General features: G+C 41.3%; 1 protein-coding gene across 1 annotated transcript in view; it reads left to right on the plus strand.

The window, feature by feature from the left end:
- LOC136874446 (fat-like cadherin-related tumor suppressor homolog) overlaps positions 1–22,405 on the plus strand; it is a 671,031-nt gene that overhangs the window by 141,358 nt on the left and 507,268 nt on the right. The window contains exon 4 of the mRNA XM_068227805.1: positions 8,208–8,269. Coding sequence (XP_068083906.1) covers positions 8,208–8,269 — 62 coding nt within the window. The remainder of the gene's footprint in view (positions 1–8,207; positions 8,270–22,405) is intronic.

A 22,405-nucleotide genomic window follows, 5' to 3' on the forward strand; every position in this document is an offset into this window, starting at 1 on the left:
CCATCGTGGCCATAATACCTATCTGTGTCGGTGCGACGTAAAACAAATAGCAAACAAAAAGTTTCTTTAAAACTTCTTCATTTTTGTTTATGTCTGTCCAGTTTCCTTTTTATCTCTTCCTCAACCTTATTTCCGTTGCCTCTACTACATTTGTCTTCTAACCATCGAGTCCAGCTTTCACAACCAGTGAATTCAAGCTTTTGGGGATTACTAGAATTAATTTTTGCAATATATAACAGTTGATTTCTGGACATAGCTCGTATCATTAAACACACTATTTTCCACCAACATTTTAACTTTTTTATGATTTGACTTAAACTTGTACGAAATCCAGCTTTCATCACGAATAAATGGTTACGTTGTTTAAGTTGTTGATTGCGTCCAAGATGGCCGTGATTTGAATCCCGACCTTTTGGAGTAGAAAGGCATATCCCAGCCGTTTGGATTGCACGTAAACATTTTTTCTTCAGTTTCCTCTTCGTCGCACCGACATGCATAGGTTTTATGGCGACGATAGGATAGGAAAGGGCTAGGAGTGGGAATGAAGCAGTCGTGGCCTTAATTAATTAAGGTACAGCCCAACTATTTCCCTGGTGTGAAAATGGGAAACCATGGAAACCATATTCAGGGCTGCCGACAGTATGGTTCGAACCAATTCAACTATCTCCGGAATGCGGGCTCTCAGCTGCGCGACCCTAACCGTACGGCCAAATCACTCGGTACACATGAAAATAGTAGCCCCTTTGCTATAATGACGATGCCAACACTCGCGTAATACTACAAGCTTGCTTGCTTGCTCTTTGTTGAGATGACCAACGACCTTGTATGGAATAACAATAATAGCATTTATGATATAGTAGCCTATAACCCACAATATCCTTGCGAAGCAACAATGTCCTAACAGTCCAACGTTTCCATTTCTCTATGTGGTCACTTTCCATACTTCTGAAAAAATCAGAATTTACCCTGTTCAAAATAGAAATACTCTAACAGTATAAAGGACTACTCGGTTGTCAAGTAGAATGCGATGTTCATCACGTGAACTTTCATCAAGCTGATGATTCAAATCCTCCGAATGGAAAAGTTGTTTTATTTCTGATACAATTAAAGCGATGTCAAAGAACCAAGAGCAAATAAGCCGTTACCTGGTACAACACGTTAAAATTATTTCTAGAAAGTAAATATTTCTGCACGACCGGCTTGTATACCGCTTAAAAGGTTTTTTTTTTTTTAAGTTGGTTTTCGTCGCACCGACACCGATAGGTCTTATGGCGACGATGCGATAGGATACGGCTAGGAGTGGGAAGGAAGCGACTGTGGCCTTAATTAAGGTACAACCCCCATCATTTGCCTGGTATGAAAATTGGAAACCACCGAGCTCGATAGCTGCAGTCGCCTAAGTGCTGCCAGTGTCCTCTATTTGGGAGACAGTAGGTTCGAACCCCATTGTCGGCAGCCCTGAAAATGGTTTTCCGTGGTTTCCCATTTTCACACAAGGCAAATGCTGAGGCTGTACCTTACTTAAGGCCACGGCCGCTTCCTTCCCATTCCTAGCCCTCTCCTATCCCATCGTCGCCATAAGACCTATCTGTGTCGGTGCGACGTAAAGCAAGTAGTAGAAAATTGGAAACCACGGAAAATCACCTTCAGGACTACCGACAGTGGGGTTCGAAGCCACTATCTCGTGACGAAGTGACGATTCAAGTGTTCTTCTAAAGGAAGCTTTCATTTCTTTACGGGAAGGGAAATTTTGATATGAAAATGCTTCCAAAGTGCCTTTGTAGTGGTGCAAGTGCCTCTACGCCCAGTCGGTACGACACTCCACATGGGTTCCATTACTATATTGTTTGTAGATATTATCACACCTTCCTCTTCTTCTTCCCCCTCCATGTTTCCGATACGCTAGTGAGGTCATAGGTTCGAACTGTGTCCCACACGTGGATTTGACCCTGTTCCACTGTCTGATGTCCTCCCTGCCGCCAAACATTGTGAATGGATATATTCACGATTATGTGTTTCTCTGGTGGTTGGTGGTGTGGTGAGCTATGCTGTGTATACAGTGTGATTCTAAAATACTTTTACGAGCTTTACAACAAAAGAAGAAAAAAGTTCATATAAACATATGTTCCCAAATCCTTCGTTTTCGAGTTATTAAAGTACAAAAAGTTATTAATGACGGCACATATCAAAGTGACACAATAATCTGTTTTTCACTTTGACATTGTCAGCTTGCTAGGACGTGTTCAACACATTCGCTCAAATACCCTCCTCTTGCGTCTAGACACGCATGCATTCGTCGAATCATGGACTGTCCCATCCTTTCAAACACTCCCTGACGGTGTCGAATGGTTTCGCAGCCTTCCTTGACACATCGAAGAAGAGTGTCTGTATCCAGTTTGTCTGCTGAATAAACAAATTGCTTAGGATGCCCCAGAGATTTAAAAAATCCGAAGGACTGAGGTCTGAGGAACTTGCAGGCCATGGAAATGATCCTCCTCTACTTATTCATCTTTCACGGTATATACCAGCCAATGCACCTTGAACAGTGAAACTAAAATATTCTGGAGCCTCACCAAGTATAAACCACATGTTTCTTCTTATTTGAAGCGGTGCATCTTCCAGTAAGACTGGGAGAGTGTTGTGAATAAATAGACAGCATCTACAGGATGTGCTGAGAGAAATTAAGTTGTTGGGTTGGACCTGGAAAGCTGTTGAAGGTAAACATAAATTTTAATTAGTTAATAACGCGAAAGCGAAACGAAGGATTTTGGGACATATGTTTATGACTTTTTTCTTCTTGTTTTGGTGTAAGGAACCCGTCCGCAAAGTTTGTAAAAATATTTTGGAATCACACTGTATATGGGAGATGTGTATTGGAACAAACAGCAATTTCCAGCCACCGAAGCAGAGGAGCCCTCTTAGCCGAAGTCCATGACGCTTACCATTCAGCCGAGGAGCCAGATACCTTATCGCAAACACTAATACTGTATTATCAATGTACCCTTTAAATAACCAAGTAATCAGCTGTATAAACATCATATTAGGAATAGTTGGGGCGGAGATATGACCAAAGTCTTCTATGAGTGGAGCTATCTACGAATGTCCGAAGTTCAGGTACCATCTTAACTTACATCTTCTCGAATACTTTCACTTTGATAATTGTTTAGTAGATTATTGAGAAATATCTGTATTGTCCGTAGTACATATTTAGTATTTTTAGTATTTTCGCTTTACCAGGTGTATCTACAAAGTACATTCCGATTGATCCTTGTAAATGGAATTACGATGTTCAATTCCTGAGCCAATTACCTTGATCAAGAAAAAAAACTCTTGCAGAGAGGCGTATGACACAATGGTACTTCAATCAATAAGGCGGCAATATCTCAGTGCGTTAATTTCCGTACTCCTTCCTACAGGTATTTCTTACTAAATGCAACAGTTTAGCATTGGATGATTTTAGTAATTGCCGATTATGAGGTCGTCATTAGTCACTTTATGTAATAGGTATCTGTTGTCGTTATTAAGAGTCTGAGTCTGAGATCCGTGAACGCATTTCAACACCAGATCTTAATCGCATTCGGAAGGACGCCTCCATTATTGACCGGACGAAACCTTTCCTCGTGTGAACTATTAGCTTTCCTACTGCAACCCATGCAGCGGGAGCATGGATAATGAAGGTGACTGTTTACCAGAGAATATACGCTTTATAAATATGGTGCTATAGAAGATAGCCCAGCGCCATTTCCGTTTCAATCCCAGACTCAGTATGTTACAAGTACACACTACATCATTACAAGTATCACATTTTAGTATACTGAGATAACACATTCTAAGTAAATTTAGCTGTTCGCCATGATGTTCTAAGTCCCATAAATGATATAAAAACGTTATAGAAGTAACCTCACACAGAGATATTTTTGCACCCCATTTCAATGAACAGTAGCTTATTTCTATTTTCATGAATTTCAGAATATCTGCCATAATTAGTCGCAACTAGGGTAGGATTCTAATCGTTTGTTTGTGGTTTGCTTTGTGAATGTAACTCGGGTAGTTGGTAAAAAAAACAGTATCGTGTAGAATATTCTTTATCCTGACTAAAACCTGTGGTATCATGTGCTCATTGTTCTCTGTGCTTGTTACTGTTTTAAGGGCCCTCTCAATAACATCGATTCCCCAGTGAAGCGTGACACAGCCCGTTCTCATTTTGATGAGGCAAATGAAGCTGCTTTTTTTGCTCTGCCGATCGTCCAGCTCATCGTTATAATGAAACATTTGGAGCCGGCTAACTGAAATTATCTTACGACGTTCTGCTTAATTGAAAACTGGATCTGCTAAAAAACGAATTCGCCTTCATATTCTCACTGTATTGGACGCGGTGTAAGAATTTTCAGTTTCTTGTTCGTACGTCATTATAGGATATTATTTCCTGAAGCCAATACTCGAGTACATGTGTTTCAACCATCCTTATAGAATAATTCAGCAGCCACGCAAAAATGTAGTTATCCAATTAAACCATACCCTGCTTATTTTCTGGCTATGATTTCTGAACCACATCCCACCATCTCACCTCTGGAGGAAAAATTCACTGATACATGAATTCCGGAATATTACTGACAACACTCTCCCATTGACTCGTGCGAATATCTGTGGAGTTTGAAACCACAGTAATGAATGTAATAAATCGGTTATCGAATCATCTAGGACATGGCAGATAATACTATTGGTAATGCGTCATCTGTCGCATATTTCTTATTTCTAAGTCTGCCTGAAATTACAGATGACTGGAGAATACTGAAATATAGACCAAAGCTGCGCTAAACAAAGGAAATGAAACACAAATTTAAAAAGGTTTGTGATTCAATCAGTCATCACTAATATTCATTTAGGGCTGTCACCCAAGTGTCAGATTCCCTATCAATTGTTTACCAAGGTTTTCTTAACACCTTGGGCCCTGAATTGTTATTATTCTCACGAAAATTATACAGCTTTACATTTTACACTTAGGGGCAATTATAAACACAAAGATGTTTAAAATAATTTTTCATGTGCATAGTTTTTGGAATATCAGCGTGTACTATAAATAATATATTAGGTTTCAATCATCACAAAGAGTTACGTGTTTTATCATTGTTCTTATTTTCATTTACACTTAGTATACACTCCACTTACAGTTAAATTTCGTGCTGAAATTATATCTGTCTTTCAGTTGTTTGGAATCTCATCAATTTGCCAACCAAATTACGTCCAAAAATTAAGTAATTAATGATTATGAAAAGCCTTGAAGCAGTTGTTGTACACTGACTGACAGTGACAATGCAACACCAAGGAGGAGTGGTTCGAAAGGGATGAAAGTTGGGGAAAAACAGAGACGGCACGGATGAATAATTGATGTTTATTTCAAACCGATATGCAGGTTACACAATGCGCACGGCATCGACTCAGTAGGATGTAGAACCACCGCGAGCGGCGATGCACGCAGAAACACGTCGAGGTACAGAGTCAATAAGAGTGCGGATGGTGTCCTGAGGGATGGTTCTCCATTCTCTGTCAACCATTTGCCACAGTTGGTCGTCCGTACGAGGCTAGGGCAGAGTTTGCAAACGGCGTCCAATGAGATCCCACACGTGTTCGATTGGTGAGAGATCCGGAGAGTACGCTGGCCATGGAAGCATCTGTACACCTCGTAGAGCCTGTTGGGAGATGCGAGCAGTGTGTGGGCGGGCATTATCCTGCTGAAACAGAGCATTGGGCAGCCCCTGAAGGTACGGGAGTGCCACCGGCCGCAACACATGCTGCACGTAGCGGTGGGCATTTAACGTGCCTTGAATACGCACTAGAGGTGACGTGGAATCATACGCAATAGCGCCCCAAACCATGATGCCGCGTTGTCTAGCCGTAGGGCGCTCCACAGTTACTGCCGGATTTGACCTTTCTCCACGCCGACGCCACACTCGTCTGCGGTGACTATCACTGACAGAACAGAAGCGTGACTCATCGGAGAACACGACGTTCCGCCATTCCCTCATCCAAGTCGCTCTAGCCCGGCACCATGCCAGGCGTGCACGTCTATGCTGTGGAGTCAATGGTAGTCTTCTGAGCGGACGCCGGGAGTGCAGGCCTCCTTCGACCAATCGACGGGAAATTGTTCTGGTCGATATTGGAACAGCCAGGGTGTCTTGCACATGCTGAAGAATGGCGGTTGACGTGGCGTGCGGGGCTGCCACCGCTTGGCGGCGGATGCGCCGATCCTCGCGTGCTGACGTCACTCGGGCTGCGCCTGGACCCCTCGCACGTGCCACATGTCCCTGCGCCAACCATCTTCGCCACAGGCGCTGCACCGTGGACACATCCCTATGGGTATCGGCTGCGATTTGACGAAGCGACCAACCTGCCCTTCTCAGCCCGATCACCATACCCCTCGTAAAGTCGTCTGTCTGCTGGAAATGCCTCCGTTGACGGCGGCCTGGCATTCTTAGCTATACACGTGTCCTATGGCACACGACAACACGTTCTACAATGACTGTCAGCTGAGAAATCACGGTACGAAGTGGGCCATTCGCCAACGCCGTGTCCCATTTATCGTTCGCTACGTGCGCAGCACAGCGGCGCATTTCACTTCATGAGCATACCTCAGTGACGTCAGTCTACCCTGCAATTGGCATAAAGTTCTGACCACTCCTTCTTGGTGTTGCATTTGCTCTGTCAGTCAGCGTATTTTGTCAGACACAAGTGGAAATCATACTTTTCGTATTTCACTTTCGTCCTTCGAATGCATATTTCCCTCTTGCATCTTCCTGGTCCTTCCACAACCGAGCTCGATAGCTGCAGTCGCTTAAGTGCGGCCAGTATCCAGTATTCGGCAGATAGTAGGTTCGAACCCCACTGTCGGCAGCCCTGAAAATGGTTTTCCGTGGTTTCCCATTTTCACACCAGGCAAATGCTGAGGCTGTACCTTAATTAAGGCCACGGCCGCTTCCTTCCCACTCCTAGCCCTTCCCTGTCCCACCGTCGCCATAAGACCTATCTGAGTCGGTGCGACGTAAAGCAACTAGCAAAAAAAAAAAGGTCCTTCCACAGGCCTTCCCTATCCCATCGTCGTCTTAAGACCTATCTGTGTCGGTGCGACGTAAATCTAATAAAAAATACATGTTCATCCACAGCTGTTGGCCAGTGACTCACATTGTCAAAACGAACATCATCAACTGCCCGTACCTCCTTCTTGTAGTTCCTTTTTTTTATAAGAGTCAGGAACTGGAACTTTCTTGCTCTGTCTGCCCCTTTTGGGATTCAGAACACAAACCCCAGCTTCAGCTGATGCCTCTGCAATATTAAGTGAAAATTCTATAAGATACATTTGCACTTTTTTGGGAACTACTTTGTACTTTAACCAACTGTTGGTGATAGCGAGATTTACAAAATGAAATATACTGTAACTCTCAGTGGCCACTTACGTGAACGGATGAAGATTCTGTACAGCTGAACCAAGAAGTCAGTCTTGTCTACACCACCCATTGCAGAGTTATAGAAATAGCTGCAGGCCTAGTCACTTTTACAAATACCTTCTCAGTTTTGCTCCTTCGTTCAACTTCATCTACTTGACCTCTCCTTGCTAAACTACCCTTGATGGCAAACGCCTCACTTCCTTGGAGGACTGCAGGTTTATCGAGGATGAGTTCGTCAAACAGAAAACCCGTACGTTTTGGAAAAAATGTAATCAATAAACTTCCAGAAAAATGGAAATATATTGTTGATAACGATGTGACATACTGTGTGTGATATAATTTGTTTATAATAACATGCTATTCTATTGCTTGTATACGTCCTTTCTCTTATGTGGATGGCCTTGTGTGTCGGTAAATTGCTCATCGTATACCAAAGGCGTTTACGATATCACCACATATATTTTCTGTTGTGGAGATGCCAATCGATAAATATGCAAGTAGGATTGTTTCTTGAAAAGTCAGAAGTGAGTAAACGTTCGTACCGCTGTAGTAAAAATTGCATGGCATACTTTCGACAAATTTTGTAATAAACTTAAACTCGTTGGTTGCAAATCCAAGTCGCTTAACTAACAGATATGTTACTTTCTGTGTAGAACTATGACCTGCATGCATGACTATTTCCTTGTATAAATACTATGTTTTAAAGAGTGTATTGCGTACCCAATTAAAACATTTATTCATGTCTGTTCTTTGTATTTATTTCAGGAATTATAAGAACCACTGGAAGAAAACTGGATCGCGAGAACCAAGCCGAACATATTTTAGAGGTAAGTCAGACGCTGAGATAAAATTTATGTTAATTATTGAGTTTAGCTTATTCTTAATGAGTGCACTACATACTTTTCTTAACCTATGTTAATGGAAATAATCAATCTCAGCGTACTTCAGATCATTTTTTTTTTTTTTTGCTCAAACATTTGTATTTACTACTGAACCTTATCCAGACGAAGTAGGGCTATTAGTTCTTTCATACATCTGAACAATTAATTATACAGAGTTTACCGAATGCATTTTCCTGGAAAGATTCGATTTAAATGTCTGCGTACATTCATTACAAAGTGTGGACGTGCACTATTATGTCGAAACCACAGTCATCGCCGAACTTCTAGTGGCACGTTTTCTAGTATCGTCATAGGTTGGCATGTATCTGTTTGGATTTAAAACTGATTGCTTGTGCGGAAGTGCCGCTAGTGGGCGAACATTTTCATCCCTCACTCATAAACACAAGACACCGAATAAGACCTTAGTGCCAGTGTGAAACACAGAGCTATGTTGAGCATGACCAATGGCACATCCGACAAGCCTTCGACCATCTAGATGAGTTTCAGGTCTGTATCATTCGACTAAGAGAGGCAGGTTAGAGTTTCGGCGCATTGCTCGCCAACTGAACCGTTCTGATTACACTCTGCACTGTTGTTGGACGCAATGGGAATGTACGCACATACGCATCGAAAGGGTGATGGTGGTGGTGTTAGTGGTGGTTTAACCTCGTACTAACACACCGAAGGATTTCAGCGACGCAAGGATGGGAAAGGGCCCGGTTGGGAAGGTAGCGGCCATAGTATAAATAAGATGTGAAAATGGGGAACCGCGGAAAACCATCTTCAGGGTTACCGACTGTGAGATTCATACCTATCATCTCCCGAATGCATTATCGAGAGATTCGGCTTGACCCAGGTGGACCAATAGGGAGGATTGTTTCATCTTGCGATAGGTTACAAAAACACTCCATGGGCGTCGCTGAGCACCATTTAGAGAAATGTCACGTTAGCTGGGATAACGCCTTTCCACCAGTACCTTATCCAGGCAGCCAGCAGAGCAGGCACTGTAGTCACGGTTTCCCTTACGACGTCTACCATTACGACTAGAGCATCGCCGAGCATGTTTGAAATTGTGTCATCAACAATCATCATGGCAGCTTGCAGATTGGGGACGGTGGTATTCAACACCGAATCACTTGTTCTGTCTGGATCAAGACGACCACTCATTTCGAGTCCAGAGACGTCCTGGCAGCGTATTGTAGAGCGGCACACTGCTCCTGCGACAGGTGCCATGGTATGGGGTGCCATTTCCTACCTTTATCGCTCTGCTAAATGAAGGAACCTAGACGGCTCAGCGATACTTCCATGTAATTCTGCAACTGTGTGTGCTTTCCTGCTTGGTGCAGCACGGCAATGCCATTTTCCAGCAGGATAATTCCTGGTCCCACACAACACGTGTATTTGTAGCCTACTTTCGTGATGTCAACACGTGCCCTTGACCAGAAAAGTCTCCAGACCTCTCACCCATCGAGAATGTTTGGAACCATACTGAACGGCAGCTTCGACCAACGGCAACTACGGCAGATTTCTAAGGTCACTTGCATCAGCTGTGGCAATACCTTCCACAAGAGAACGTCCAATGTCTCTGTGTCTCCATGCCCGACCATATCACTGCCTGTCTCCGTGCTATGGGTGATCCACATCGTACTATAGTCTGTGTGAAATGCAAAGCTAATTCCGTTGAGGTCGTTATTATGAAATGTAAATATTTTGGCTTGTCTTCTTAGAATGCCATCACCTTACGAGGGTTGGTGATCCATCTGTTTATGATGACTCGTGAAACAGCAGCTCGAAAGATTTCAATGGACGTTCGTCCATACCAGCGGCGCAGGTCTTTCTTCTTCTCCATTTCTGAAGGTTGACCACAATCATAGCGAAGTCTGTACGATGTTCGGCTGTCCTCATCAGTCTACTAGAATCTAGTCCCGTTCAATCCCGTAAGTTCCTCAGCCAAGAATGTTTCCTTCGACCGCGACTCCTACGTCCATCAATTTTACCCTCCATGATCAATTTAAATAGGTTCTACTTTTCATTCCTTATAATATGCCCAAGACAAGCTGACGTTCTTTTCTTGATTGTACACATCAACATTTGTTCCCTCACCAGGCGTTTGAATACGGCATCTTTGGAGATGTGATCACTCTATGAGATCCGTAACATCCTTCGGAACACCCACATCTCGAAGGATTGTATTCTCCTCATGGTGTTACATTTCAGAGTCCATGTTTCAGCGCCGTACATAAGCACTGAATGTACATAGCATCTGACGAAGTTGTGAAGTGTCTCCAAATTGAGACTTCTGACACAGTAGATTCCTCATTTTCAGAACGCTACTACGAGCCATTCCTATTCGTACAGGGATCTCTAAATCCCAGTCTAAGTCCTTAGTAATCCAGCTTCCAGGGTACTTCCGCACTTATTCGACTGATTCCCCACAAATTGTCATAAGAATCTGCGTGTTTCGTGTTCTGGAAATGGCTATCACCTTGGTCTTGTTGGTGTTAATTTTGAGACCAGGTCTTTAAGCCAGGAATTTCTCCGTCTCTCCATAGATCGTTTTCCTTCAACTTTCCTCTTGATGATGAGTTGGAGAAGTTCATATCGTTCATATCTCCTGATATGCCCGATGCACCTGCCTTTCGCTCTTCGATGGATGTTAGAAGCTCTTTCTTGCTCAGTTAACAACTTGAGGACTTCCTTATTTGTCTTCATTTTCTATCCAGGATATTCGAAGTATTTTTATGTACAAGTAAATTTCGTAAGCATCAATCCACCTCTTCAGCTAACTGCTGAGCCTCCAGCCTTAAAAACCATACATAAGGTCACGGAAACCATGGCATCGCAACCTCCCGGATCAGAGCTGAAAGTTGACTTCTCTAGTGGTTAACAGGGCCCTCATACTGGTTAAAAAATTGATTTTCCCAATCCTGGATAAGATTTTATGTTTGGGATTGCAATGCTCAGTTACTAAATTCCCATGATACACTGACTGACAGAGCAAATGCAACACCAAGGAGGAGTGGTTCGAAAGGGATGAAAGTTGGGGAAAAAACAGAGACGGCACGGATGAATAATTGATGTTTATTTCAAACCGATATGCAGGTTACACAATGCGCACGGCATCGACTCAGTAGGATGTAGGACCACCGCGAGCGGCGATGCACGCAGAAACACGTCGAGGTACAGAGTCAATAAGAGTGCGGATGGTGTCCTGAGGGATGGTTCTCCATTCTCTGTCAACCATTTGCCACAGTTGGTCGTCCGTACGAGGCTGGGGCAGAGTTTGCAAACGGCGTCCAATGAGATCCCACACGTGTTCGATTGGTGAGAGATCCGGAGAGTACGCTGGCCATGGAAGCATCTGTACACCTCGTAGAGCCTGTTGGGAGATGCGAGCAGTGTGTGGGCGGGCATTATCCTGCTGAAACAGAGCATTGGGCAGCCCCTGAAGGTACGGGAGTGCCACCGGCCGCAACACATGCTGCACGTAGCGGTGGGCATTTAACGTGCCTTGAATACGCACTAGAGGTGACGTGGAATCATACGCAATAGCGCCCCAAACCATGATGCAGCGTTGTCTAGCGGTAGGGCGCTCCACAGTTACGGCCGGATTTGACCTTTCTCCACGCCGACGCCACACGCGTCTGCGGTGACTATCACTGACAGAACAGAAGCGTGACTCATCGGAGAACACGACGTTCCGCCATTCCCTCATCCAAGTCGCTCTAGCCCGGCACCATGCCAGGCGTGCACGTCTATGCTGTGGAGTCAATGGTAGTCTTCTGAGCGGACGCCGGGAGTGCAGGCCTCCTTCAACCAATCGACGGGAAATTGTTCTGGTCGATATTGGAACAGCCAGGGTGTCTTGCACATGCTGAAGAATGGCGGTTGACGTGGCGTGCGGGGCTGCCACCGCTTGGTGGCGGATGCGCCGATCCTCGCGTGCTGACGTCACTCGGGCTGCGCCTGGACCCCTCGCACGTGCCACATGTCCCTGCGCCAACCATCTTCGCCACAGGCGCTGCACCGTGGACACATCCCTATGGGTATCGGCTGCGATTTGACGAAGCGACCAACCTGCCCTTCTCAGCCCGATCACCATACCCCTCGTAAAGTCGTCTGTCTGCTGGAAATGCCTCCGTTGACGGCGGCCTGGCATTCTTAGCTATACACGTGTCCTGTGGCACACGACAACACGTTCTACAATGACTGTCGGCTGAGAAATCACGGTACGAAGTGGGCCATTCGCCAACGCCGTGTCCCATTTATCGTTCGCTACGTGCGCAGCACAGCGGCGCATTTCACATCATGAGCATACCTCAGTGACGTCAGTCTACCCTGCAATTGGCATAAAGTTCTGACCACTCCTTCTTGGTCTTGCACTTGCTCTGTCAGTCAGTGTATTTGAAGGACGACACTTGCTGAACAATTATGTTGTTGATATGCAAGGAGCCGTGTATTGTATATGTTCCGATATCACCTGGTTTGCTTGTGCGTAGGTATTGTTCCGACGTATGTTATTTTCTGGAAAACCGTATTAACGGTAGCAAATAAGATTAGCCTCTCTTGGGCAATACCACTCTATCAAGTACCAGGTCGTGATTTATGGTATAGAAATTGTTCTGTCAGGACGATGAGCACTGAACGAAAAGCCACACTTCATTTGGCAGCCCGCACAGAATGACAATTTGGCCATTTTCAGACATCTAGAACTCCTTGGAGGTTTGCTATCCTATGGCACGGCACGGCACGGCACGGCAGGTCATAGACTGTTTGCAGCCTGAGAAGGAAGTATATTAATGGGTCAGTACTTCTAACCATAGCAGGTGGTTTATGATCTCTGATTTACATGAACACCTGTATTTTCGAACGTGACTTGCTGACGGAAGCATTAACTAGTTGTGAATTAGAACGCACGTGAATTTATAGATTAAACCTAGTAGTTTCACCATATTTTCATCAGGGAAGATCGATTAATTATGGTTAGCTAGCATAATTTTCCCGTAAGTTGTTGCTATATTCGCTCTGTTTACATGTATGTTAATTATTCCAGGAATATAATTACATAACAACCTGTATGTTCAATTAACATTTATCAGAGTATTCAAATGAGCATACTGATGGAGTTAATGTTTACAATGGCTAGTAATTTAATTGTAGTAGTTACGTATGACTACAGATAACAAGAATGAAATAGGAATACACTTCGCATTTTTAGAACTTTAAAGCTTGTTATTAGCTGTCTAGAATATACATTAAAGTCTGGAATAGAGGATCTTAATCTGTACCAGGGCATCAATTTTCAATATTAAAATAAAATATTGTTAAAGTAGAGCATAATGAGAGGTATGAATGAAAGTAACTGAGCCAGGATACTATGAAAACACTCCCCTTGGCGTCTTCACAGCAAGATTTCTATACATGTTGGTCAACATGTGATTTTAGTTTCACATTAATCTGCAGCTGATCACTTAACAATAATGAATGTCCTGAAAGAATAAAAATTGTAAACTATAAATACATAAGATTTCATACACGTATTTAAAGAATTAAGCAATAGTAGGTTTGTAAGAAAAAATCAATTTACACACGATAAAATATACACTACTAATTCGAAATTAATTGGACAAATTTCAGAATGGTAGAGAGGATCTCATGGATCTCTAGTTGTACGTAACCTTGAGTTATTCTTGCTGCAAAATGAATACAAACGGAACATCTTTTCCATACTCAAAAATCTTAGGCAGTAGACTATTTATTGTTGTTTTACTCACATGGATGGGCCGTACATTAAAATAATCATTCTTCACTCTATATAAATAATACCAACCTGGCAAGACCGTCAAACACGGACAAGTAAAAAACCAACCAGCCAACCAACCAAGAAGAACTAAATACACAAATACAGAGTCGAACCCAAACACCAGCTCGGAAAAATAGCGGGGAACGAATTGGAAACACACTACCACTCAGAAACATCAAGTGGGATCTCTCACTTGCATTTTGACGTGTGGTGGAAGAGACACAGAGACACAGTTGCACATAAATCATGAAGCTCTGCTTCATTGGCCTGAAATTAAATCATTCGGCTGTGGTTAGGATGACGTATCAGATGCATGAGATATACGGTGCCAATGGAGGTAGCTAAGTATAGCAATTACAGCACCTCATCGAACCGTCTGTAGAAAGAAAGGGAAGCATAACCCCACGAGTCCGTTAATATAAATTCCGTAGCGTGATGGCCAAAGCTGACATGTCCTTTTATTCAAACTTTTTAGGAAAGATAGTTTAATGTTTGTACGTGATCTATAAATAAGGATAAATAAATGGTTTAATTTCTTATTTTATTGAACATACATGAGACTACATATCTGACAATCGAATCTATTTCTAGCAAATTATTGGTTACTTTTCCCTACATGACGTAATAAAGTACATGCCATAATTTGATATACTCCACTTCTCATCCATCTCAGATGCCAGTATCTGACATCGCCACCCATTAAATTTTTTTACAGAAGTAGTACAACTTCCTTGTTGGTAACAGAACTATTTCGAGCAACACAGTGCATTCAAACAGCCATTGACACATCTAGTGAAAATTTAAAGTAAATAACTTAATCTGAACTTAATTAGGTGCGTGGAAATTGTGAAATAATTGTAAATATTCGAGAATGTCTCAATATCTTAATTTAAAGAAAGTTCAAACCTACCACAACTGGAAGAAGTGAAACAAATGGAATCCAACAAGACCTAAATATCCGAAGCTGATCCTAAGAGAGCCGACAAAGAAGGTAAGAACGCCGAAGCACCCCAGCACCACGAATGGCTCTTATCTGGCCTATGGAGGTAGATACGCCAGAAAACACTCAAGAATATGTCATGGAAACTACGGAAATCGGAAATAATGTGTTTTGATAACATTTTCAATAGGAGAGGACAGGCAAGAAATAATGGAAAAAGAAAAAAGTATGTATAACATACTTTACGCTAAATAGACCTGGGGCAATTGTTCCAACACAGCCCACGTCCATTTGTTTGTTAATTTCCCATATTTAGTGAGTCATAAAGTTGGTTTCACTCATAAGAAGACCAACATTACTAATGTGGACAAATTTCAATAGTTTTTACTTTCATCTACCTCTTTGAAGAGCTCTTGTTTCAGAGGCTGGAGAACTTGAGCCGACAACAGCACTCCGATCTGGTCGCAAAAGCTGCCTTACTTACGAGAGGAAACAAGATTTTCAGAGTAGTAAGTAGCCAATTAGGAAGCACGGACAAAGTTAGAGGAAGGTTTGTCTCGAAACATAGAGAGAGGTGGTGACATTCTCTTATCTCTTGAAAGGCATTACCGGAGCTCACTGGATTTTAGACAGAACTTCTACAAGCCTACGTGGGTCGATCGATAAGTCAATTTTCGTCGCTTGATAACCTGAAAATGTTTTGATTTATATCACGAACAATGTAGGATAACCATTTTAGTAACTTGACAAACGTCGTTGAAAATGCGCCAGAACTGGTTATTGAATATTATTTAAATAAAAAAACGGATGCTGGAATAAATGAGAGTAACATTTAGTAGAAAACTTAAGAGGCAGTGTATTCTAAAAATATCCATATCTATAATAATGTTTCTCCAACTTTACAAGTGAAGGGCATATCGTCATTCCGCATCCAAACACCGCAATGTGGCAATGTTGTTCGAGAAATATTGACCCACAGCACAAGTATCAGTAACAACGAGGATTCTTTGATTAAACTCACGCAATGTTGAACCTTAGATGATAGAAATACCGGCTCGAGTTTTTAGCTGAAATATTTCACATATTGGTCTTTTCTGGGTGCAACAACGTATCCATTCATCAGCGTCGTATGGTTTTTAACGTCGAGTCGTTGGTATTATATAAGACTGAGGTTGGTACCGAGAGACTTCGGGTAAGATCCTTTTTCCTGTAGGCCTTCTGTTAGGGAGTTAATGTGGAAAACTGTAGGACAGCCGCTGAGCGCACCATTATTAACACAGAACTTTTGCATTTCAGTTATTAGAAGTCGCAGCTTGCTACATAAAACCTCTCTGTCATCAGACTTATCAGTGTATGAAGCAGAGGGAAAAGAAGAAAAAAACGTTTATCCAAACAACTGCACGAGCTTTAAGATAGTATAGAGAACTGAAGCTTCTTCCCTACGGAAGTTCTATTCTCTTGCAATTAAGGTGACCCTGTAAGCTCTATAACTACTACGTTAAGTCAATATTACTTAGGGAAATTTATCTCAGAAACGGTTCGCTCTAAATACTTTATCTTTTCTCAGGAATTCTTCATATCGTGTTACGTGTTTTAACACAGGAATTTTGAATTTTGTTTTTGAATTTTTAAGAAGTTAGTTTGGAAGTAACTGCTAGATTTTTGGAAAAAATAGCTTTTTTTTTTCTTCTTTAACTTCAGTATCAATATTTGTTTAAAATACCGGGTAAGAAATATATAAGTTATGAGCCTAAGTTTCAAAATAGTATGTTAATTTCGGAAAATAAATTGCTCCTTTTGTGTACAACGTAGTACACTTATCAGAATCATCCTTCAAAGTAATTCATGCATTCCCGATTCGTATGACGGATGGTTTGGGTTGTCTTGCACCTCATCCTTCACTTTTCTTCTCACAGTTCTACTTTGCTGTTTGAGATTTTCACACTGCAATTCTACATATTTATCCTTCTTTTTCCTTTCAAAATCAATTTCCTCCGTACTTCTTTTCATGTGAAAACTAGGTGATAGTTCGTACTTATGCATCATGGTGTTACCTTCATTACACATGAACATAGCGACTAAAAAATTCAACGTACTGATTTCTATGAATAATACCGGCCTGAGTGGCTCAGTCGGTTGAGGCGCTGGCCTTCTGACCCCAACGTGGCAGCTTCGATCCTGGCTCGGTCAGGTGGTATTCGATGGTTCTCAAATACGTCAGCCTCATGTCGGTAGATTTACTGGCACGTAAAAGAACTCATGCGGGACTAAATTTCGGCACATTGGCGTCTCCGATATTATTATTATTATTATTATTTTATATTATTATTATTATTATTATTATTATTATTATCTATGAATACTCCCCTAAAATCGAGGTCCAGGTCGAATTGTTCACACTCTCGGCGGGTTTATGGTTCCGTCCACGAAGGCGTTTTCAAGAATGTGTGGCACCTTATGACATCGGAACCGTCTGGAGAACATCATGAAGACACATAGTGTAAAAGTCTACAAGAATTTACCACAATATAGCAGGAACATGAAGAAGGAAACGTGCACTCTCGCTGTCCAAAACTAAATATCAGCTAATAGATGTGCTGCTCACATGTAGTGTTGAATTGAAAATGCAACTTAAGTACTTACAACTAAGCTTTGGCAACGAATGATAGCTTGAATGAAATACTATGATTCCGTGAAATCGAAAGATAAAAATATAATGGTTCAACAACTTTAGTCGTACTGGTCCCCTTGTATGTAAGGAGTTATCTCATTCTAAATTTGACATTATCCTTTAGCCTCACTAATAGCTAAAGTAGTTACCTTCTCAACTGATTCAACTCGGTAGACTCATTACAATTTATAAATAAGTTTTGTAGCAGTTCTACGTTAGGTTAGTAGTTAGCCAAACATACATTGAAACACCTCATATAAAATTTACAATAGTACGCTCGATGTAGAGCATCATTAGCAGACTTGACCGATCCTAGTTCTGTAGTTGGTTAATCATTGTCATTTTGTTCCCAAGACAACGGGTTCAATCCTGAATAATTTCGGTAACATCTGAGGGTATTTAAAAGTGCGAGGTCCGTGTATTTTGCCCGTTAAAGAACACCTCCAGTACACAGTTCAAATATCGTAATATTTCTCCAAACCTATAGTAATTTGAAAGTCGTTAAACAATTATTATTATTATTATTATTATTATTATTATTATTATTATTATTATTATTATTATTTCCAATGCATTCTTATAGTTTGTGTTCTAGTTAACATACTCTCATTGCACAAACTCATGTGAAGAGAAAAAGGTGGGTGTTCTACCATCAGTCACGTTAGATCCAGCATTGTGTTAACAGTGTGACACCTTACATTGCCATGACGGGTAATGAGAGTCCCTGAGAGAAAGTGCCGTCGCTTTGTTCTGGGTGCAGGATGAAGATATTGTTTCAAAAGATGACGGTGTTAGATTGCATCGACCGTGTGCCCGTCAGGTATAGCATCATTCAGTGTGATTCTATGAGTCTCATATACCACAATGAGCATTACCTTCACGCCACCAACTTTTGCATGGTGGACTTTCGTTGTTTATTCTGTCAATAAAGCAAGGTACGAAGTAAGTGGCGTTGCAATTACATTTTATCGAACCTATGTAAAACAAACCTCGACGCAAAGAAGTTAGCCTTGAGGTTGTTCTACAACATAATTATGTTTTCATTTTAGAACATGTCTACAATTGCGAATTGATGGTTTTCAGAAACTTAAAGCAATTTGGAATCAAAATACGTCAACGGGTATTCAAGGGCACTCAAATGTTTGATACCTGTGTCAATATATACACTGACATGTTAAAGAATTCATTTCAGGGAAAACACTCTGACTTTATGGCATGTCTTAAAACCAATACTAGTTCAAGGTACGTTAAGCACATAACATTAAATAATTATTAACCGTGTTCAAGACACTATGTCGTGTACTCACTGACTTGCGTCGAAAATTATTAGCGGGGTGTATAAAACCTTCTTTAGTTTTGAGTATCGACCAGACTTTCTGTAACTATGAAACTTACTTTGTTACACCAAACTTGTAATTCTGGAGTGTTTGGTGTCTAAAGTGAAAATCAGTTTAGAAGTACAAGAAAACCTAGAGGTTTTATTCACCTCAAGAATAGATTGAAATATAGTATAATATATCTTTCTTTTAATAATATAAATATCGATTGGTTTAAAATTTCTATGATTCGACAAATAACAAGTTTTCTTTAATTTTCGTATTAGAGAAGTGGAAATGTTCAGCTCTGACCTTACCGCTAAACAGAGCAATTTCTGTCCGCCGTATCACTTGATGTGTGTTAATCCACTTGACTTCTCCACTAGAGCGTATTAGCTTGTGTGTCTACACTCAATACTGACATTTATTACCCCCAGGAGATCTCTACCTGGAAGCACAGGGTGGTGACTAGGGGTGGGGCTTCCTGAGTGTGGCATTGCTTCCGTTTAAAAGTGCCAGGATCCTCCACCTAAACTTCCTCTATCCGACATTACTTGGTCAAAATGTGTCCTCTTCCCACTCCGAACGATATTCTGTACATTTACCAAGGGAGTCTTACATTTTCACGTTTCTTATAGCCTTTTCCAGTACGTTCGTTCGAAGGAATGGACATGTTCCGTGTTCTTCAATGATTAGAACTTTTATTTTATTTGTTTAACATTGCCCTAACGCAGGTTTCATGTGGTGGCGTAGAGAATATATCAGCCGTGCTTTTAATTACGATATTTCCTAGTGTGTAAACAGAAAACCATGCAAAACCATCTACAGGTCTGCTGACTGTGGGGTTCAAACTACGAATGTAAGCTACGCTACTAAACCCGTACACTGTAGCCAACTCGCTTGGTGATTACAGTTAAGAGAGTTTGGTAATCGTCTTTTGCTTCCCCATCAAAGAGAACTCACCACCAACACCAGGCACGTATTCCCAGCTAAATATGTCAAACAACACTTTTGAACCGTGGTGTGAATTCTATATATGAACAGAATCCTAATGAGAACAAAGGGATGAATTTTTCGATGTTATGACTTAACTTCAAGAAAATAATAACTAATAAAGTTAAATAAATAAATAAATAAATAAATAAATAAATAAATAAATAAATAAATAAATAAATAAATAAATAAACAATCGTACGGCCTCAGCAACAGCGTGCAGACATTTTGATTTAACGCCGTTTAGGTAGCTGGGGTCAATGATGACGTTCTGTATTACTTCACTAGATGGCAGAGAAATTGAAGCTCTATTGGGTGACCTGTGGATGAGTTTTAATTCGTTTTTTCGGATAAACACTTAAACACTTAATCTTCTACATGCTGCTCTCCCTTGATACAAGCCGATGGTTTACAAAATTGTAAAAGTGAAAATAATTCACCTTTAAAAATATTTACATTCCTTTCAGCGGACAGTTGTAAGGTCTTTTTTAACTCTTCGTGCAATTTTGAAGCGAAGCAAGGAAAAAATTTCAGAGTGCTATCGTACGACATGGAGTGACGACTGGAATGCTTTTCTACTTTCAAAGTTCAGACCATCTCTGCCAGGTTTAAACCCACGATCTTGAGATCTGGAAGCAGACTCTCTACCACTTATCCACGCAAGGAACTTCAATCACAATAAGCTGCTACTTGTAAATTCAGAATATCATAAGTAGATTGTGATTGTAGTTGTCTTATTACTTCACTATTTCTTTCGGGCACACACAGTGGAACCTGTTCAGAGGGACACATCTCTACGGATATTATTTTATGGAAACGATTTTATTTTATTTAGAGAAATATTTTATCAAACAGTCCCCATTCACTTGAGCAACTCGAACCTGTTTATCAGACGCACTGACACAAGCCGATGGTTTAAAAATTCTTAATACTCTTTATGTAAAAGAGAAAATTATTTACCCATAAAATATTTGCATGTCTTTCATCGGACAACTGAAATCTCTTGTTAACTCTTCGTGAAGTTTTGAAGAGAAACAATGAAAGAAAATGCAGTGCTATTATAAGATGTTCTTCAAGGTTGCTGCCAATCCTTCGCTCATGAACGTGTTTTTAATCACTGTTATTGCAAGAATCCTAATCTCTTTTACTGAAAGATCGTAATGTCCATTACTTAAGTGTAGTTCTATAAATCTACTAAGTTAATTCTCAGTATCAGGTTATCAGTTCCCCGTAAGATAATATTATACAGAAACATCAATACAATAATTATTCACCGCCTTACCCTTATACTTCTGCTGCGTCGTAAGCCACCTTTATCATCCCACCAAGTCTTCCCACACAGACAGATGTATGACTTACATCTGATAGTTAGTATCACTGTTAAGATTTTCATAAGTTTATTTATTAAGCACGCTGTGTACATGAATATAACATTAAACATTTAATATTCACACAAAGTGTTCATCATTTCCATAAAAACTCAAGGCTGAGGTTCTTTTGATGCAGTCCAGTAGGTGATACAGATAGCAGTGCTGCCCGTGTAGTGAATAAAGGCAGAGGGGATCCACTGTGTACCTATCATGTCGCAGGCAAATTCTGTAATGGAATCCGTGCATAGCCTTTCTTGCGTACAGATGGCGAAGTTTGAAATTACTGTCCATCCACACTATGGCTGGAATCGAGTAGAAAGCTGGGAGTATTTCACTCCTTCTTTTTTTTCCCCTCTATTCTCCTTTACGAGTTTCCGACTTGCTTCTGTATGGTCGAAGTTGTGCGATGACTTCAGCTCTTCAATGAATGAGCGAGTTCCAATTAAGGCATAGACTAAGCGTGAAGGAGAGAATTTAGAAACTATGAGGGTTCTTCGAAGATGGGCCGTCTTGAATCTGTAGGCCTATAAGTCTTGCCAGACTTCTGTCAGTAAAGGCCATATTGCCTCAATGACATATGAAGCAATGAGAGCTATCATTAATTTAAAAAGTACACGGGCCGTTTTTTATGATAATTGGTCGAGTTTCTTAATATCCCATGTGGCTTTTATTATTATTATCGCTCTGTCTTCAGTGATGCGAGTAAGCCGGGCTGAGTGGCTCAGACGGTTGAGGCGCTGGCCTTCTGACTCCAACTTGGCAGGTTCGATCCTGGCTCAGTCCGGTGGTATTTGAAGATGCTCATATACGTCAGTCTCGTGTCGGTAGATTTAATGGCACGTAAAAGAACTCCTGCTGAACTAAATTCCATCACCTCGGCGTCTCCGAAAAACGTAAAAGTAGTTAGTGGGACGCAAAGCAAATAACATTATTATTTATTGAGGCGAGTAAACCTTTTGCCTCTCACTTGGAGGAAACCACTAGGTATT

The sequence above is a fragment of the Anabrus simplex genome, chromosome 5 (assembly GCF_040414725.1).
Source record: "Anabrus simplex isolate iqAnaSimp1 chromosome 5, ASM4041472v1, whole genome shotgun sequence".
In the NCBI taxonomy this organism is placed as follows: Eukaryota; Metazoa; Arthropoda; class Insecta; order Orthoptera; family Tettigoniidae; genus Anabrus; species Anabrus simplex.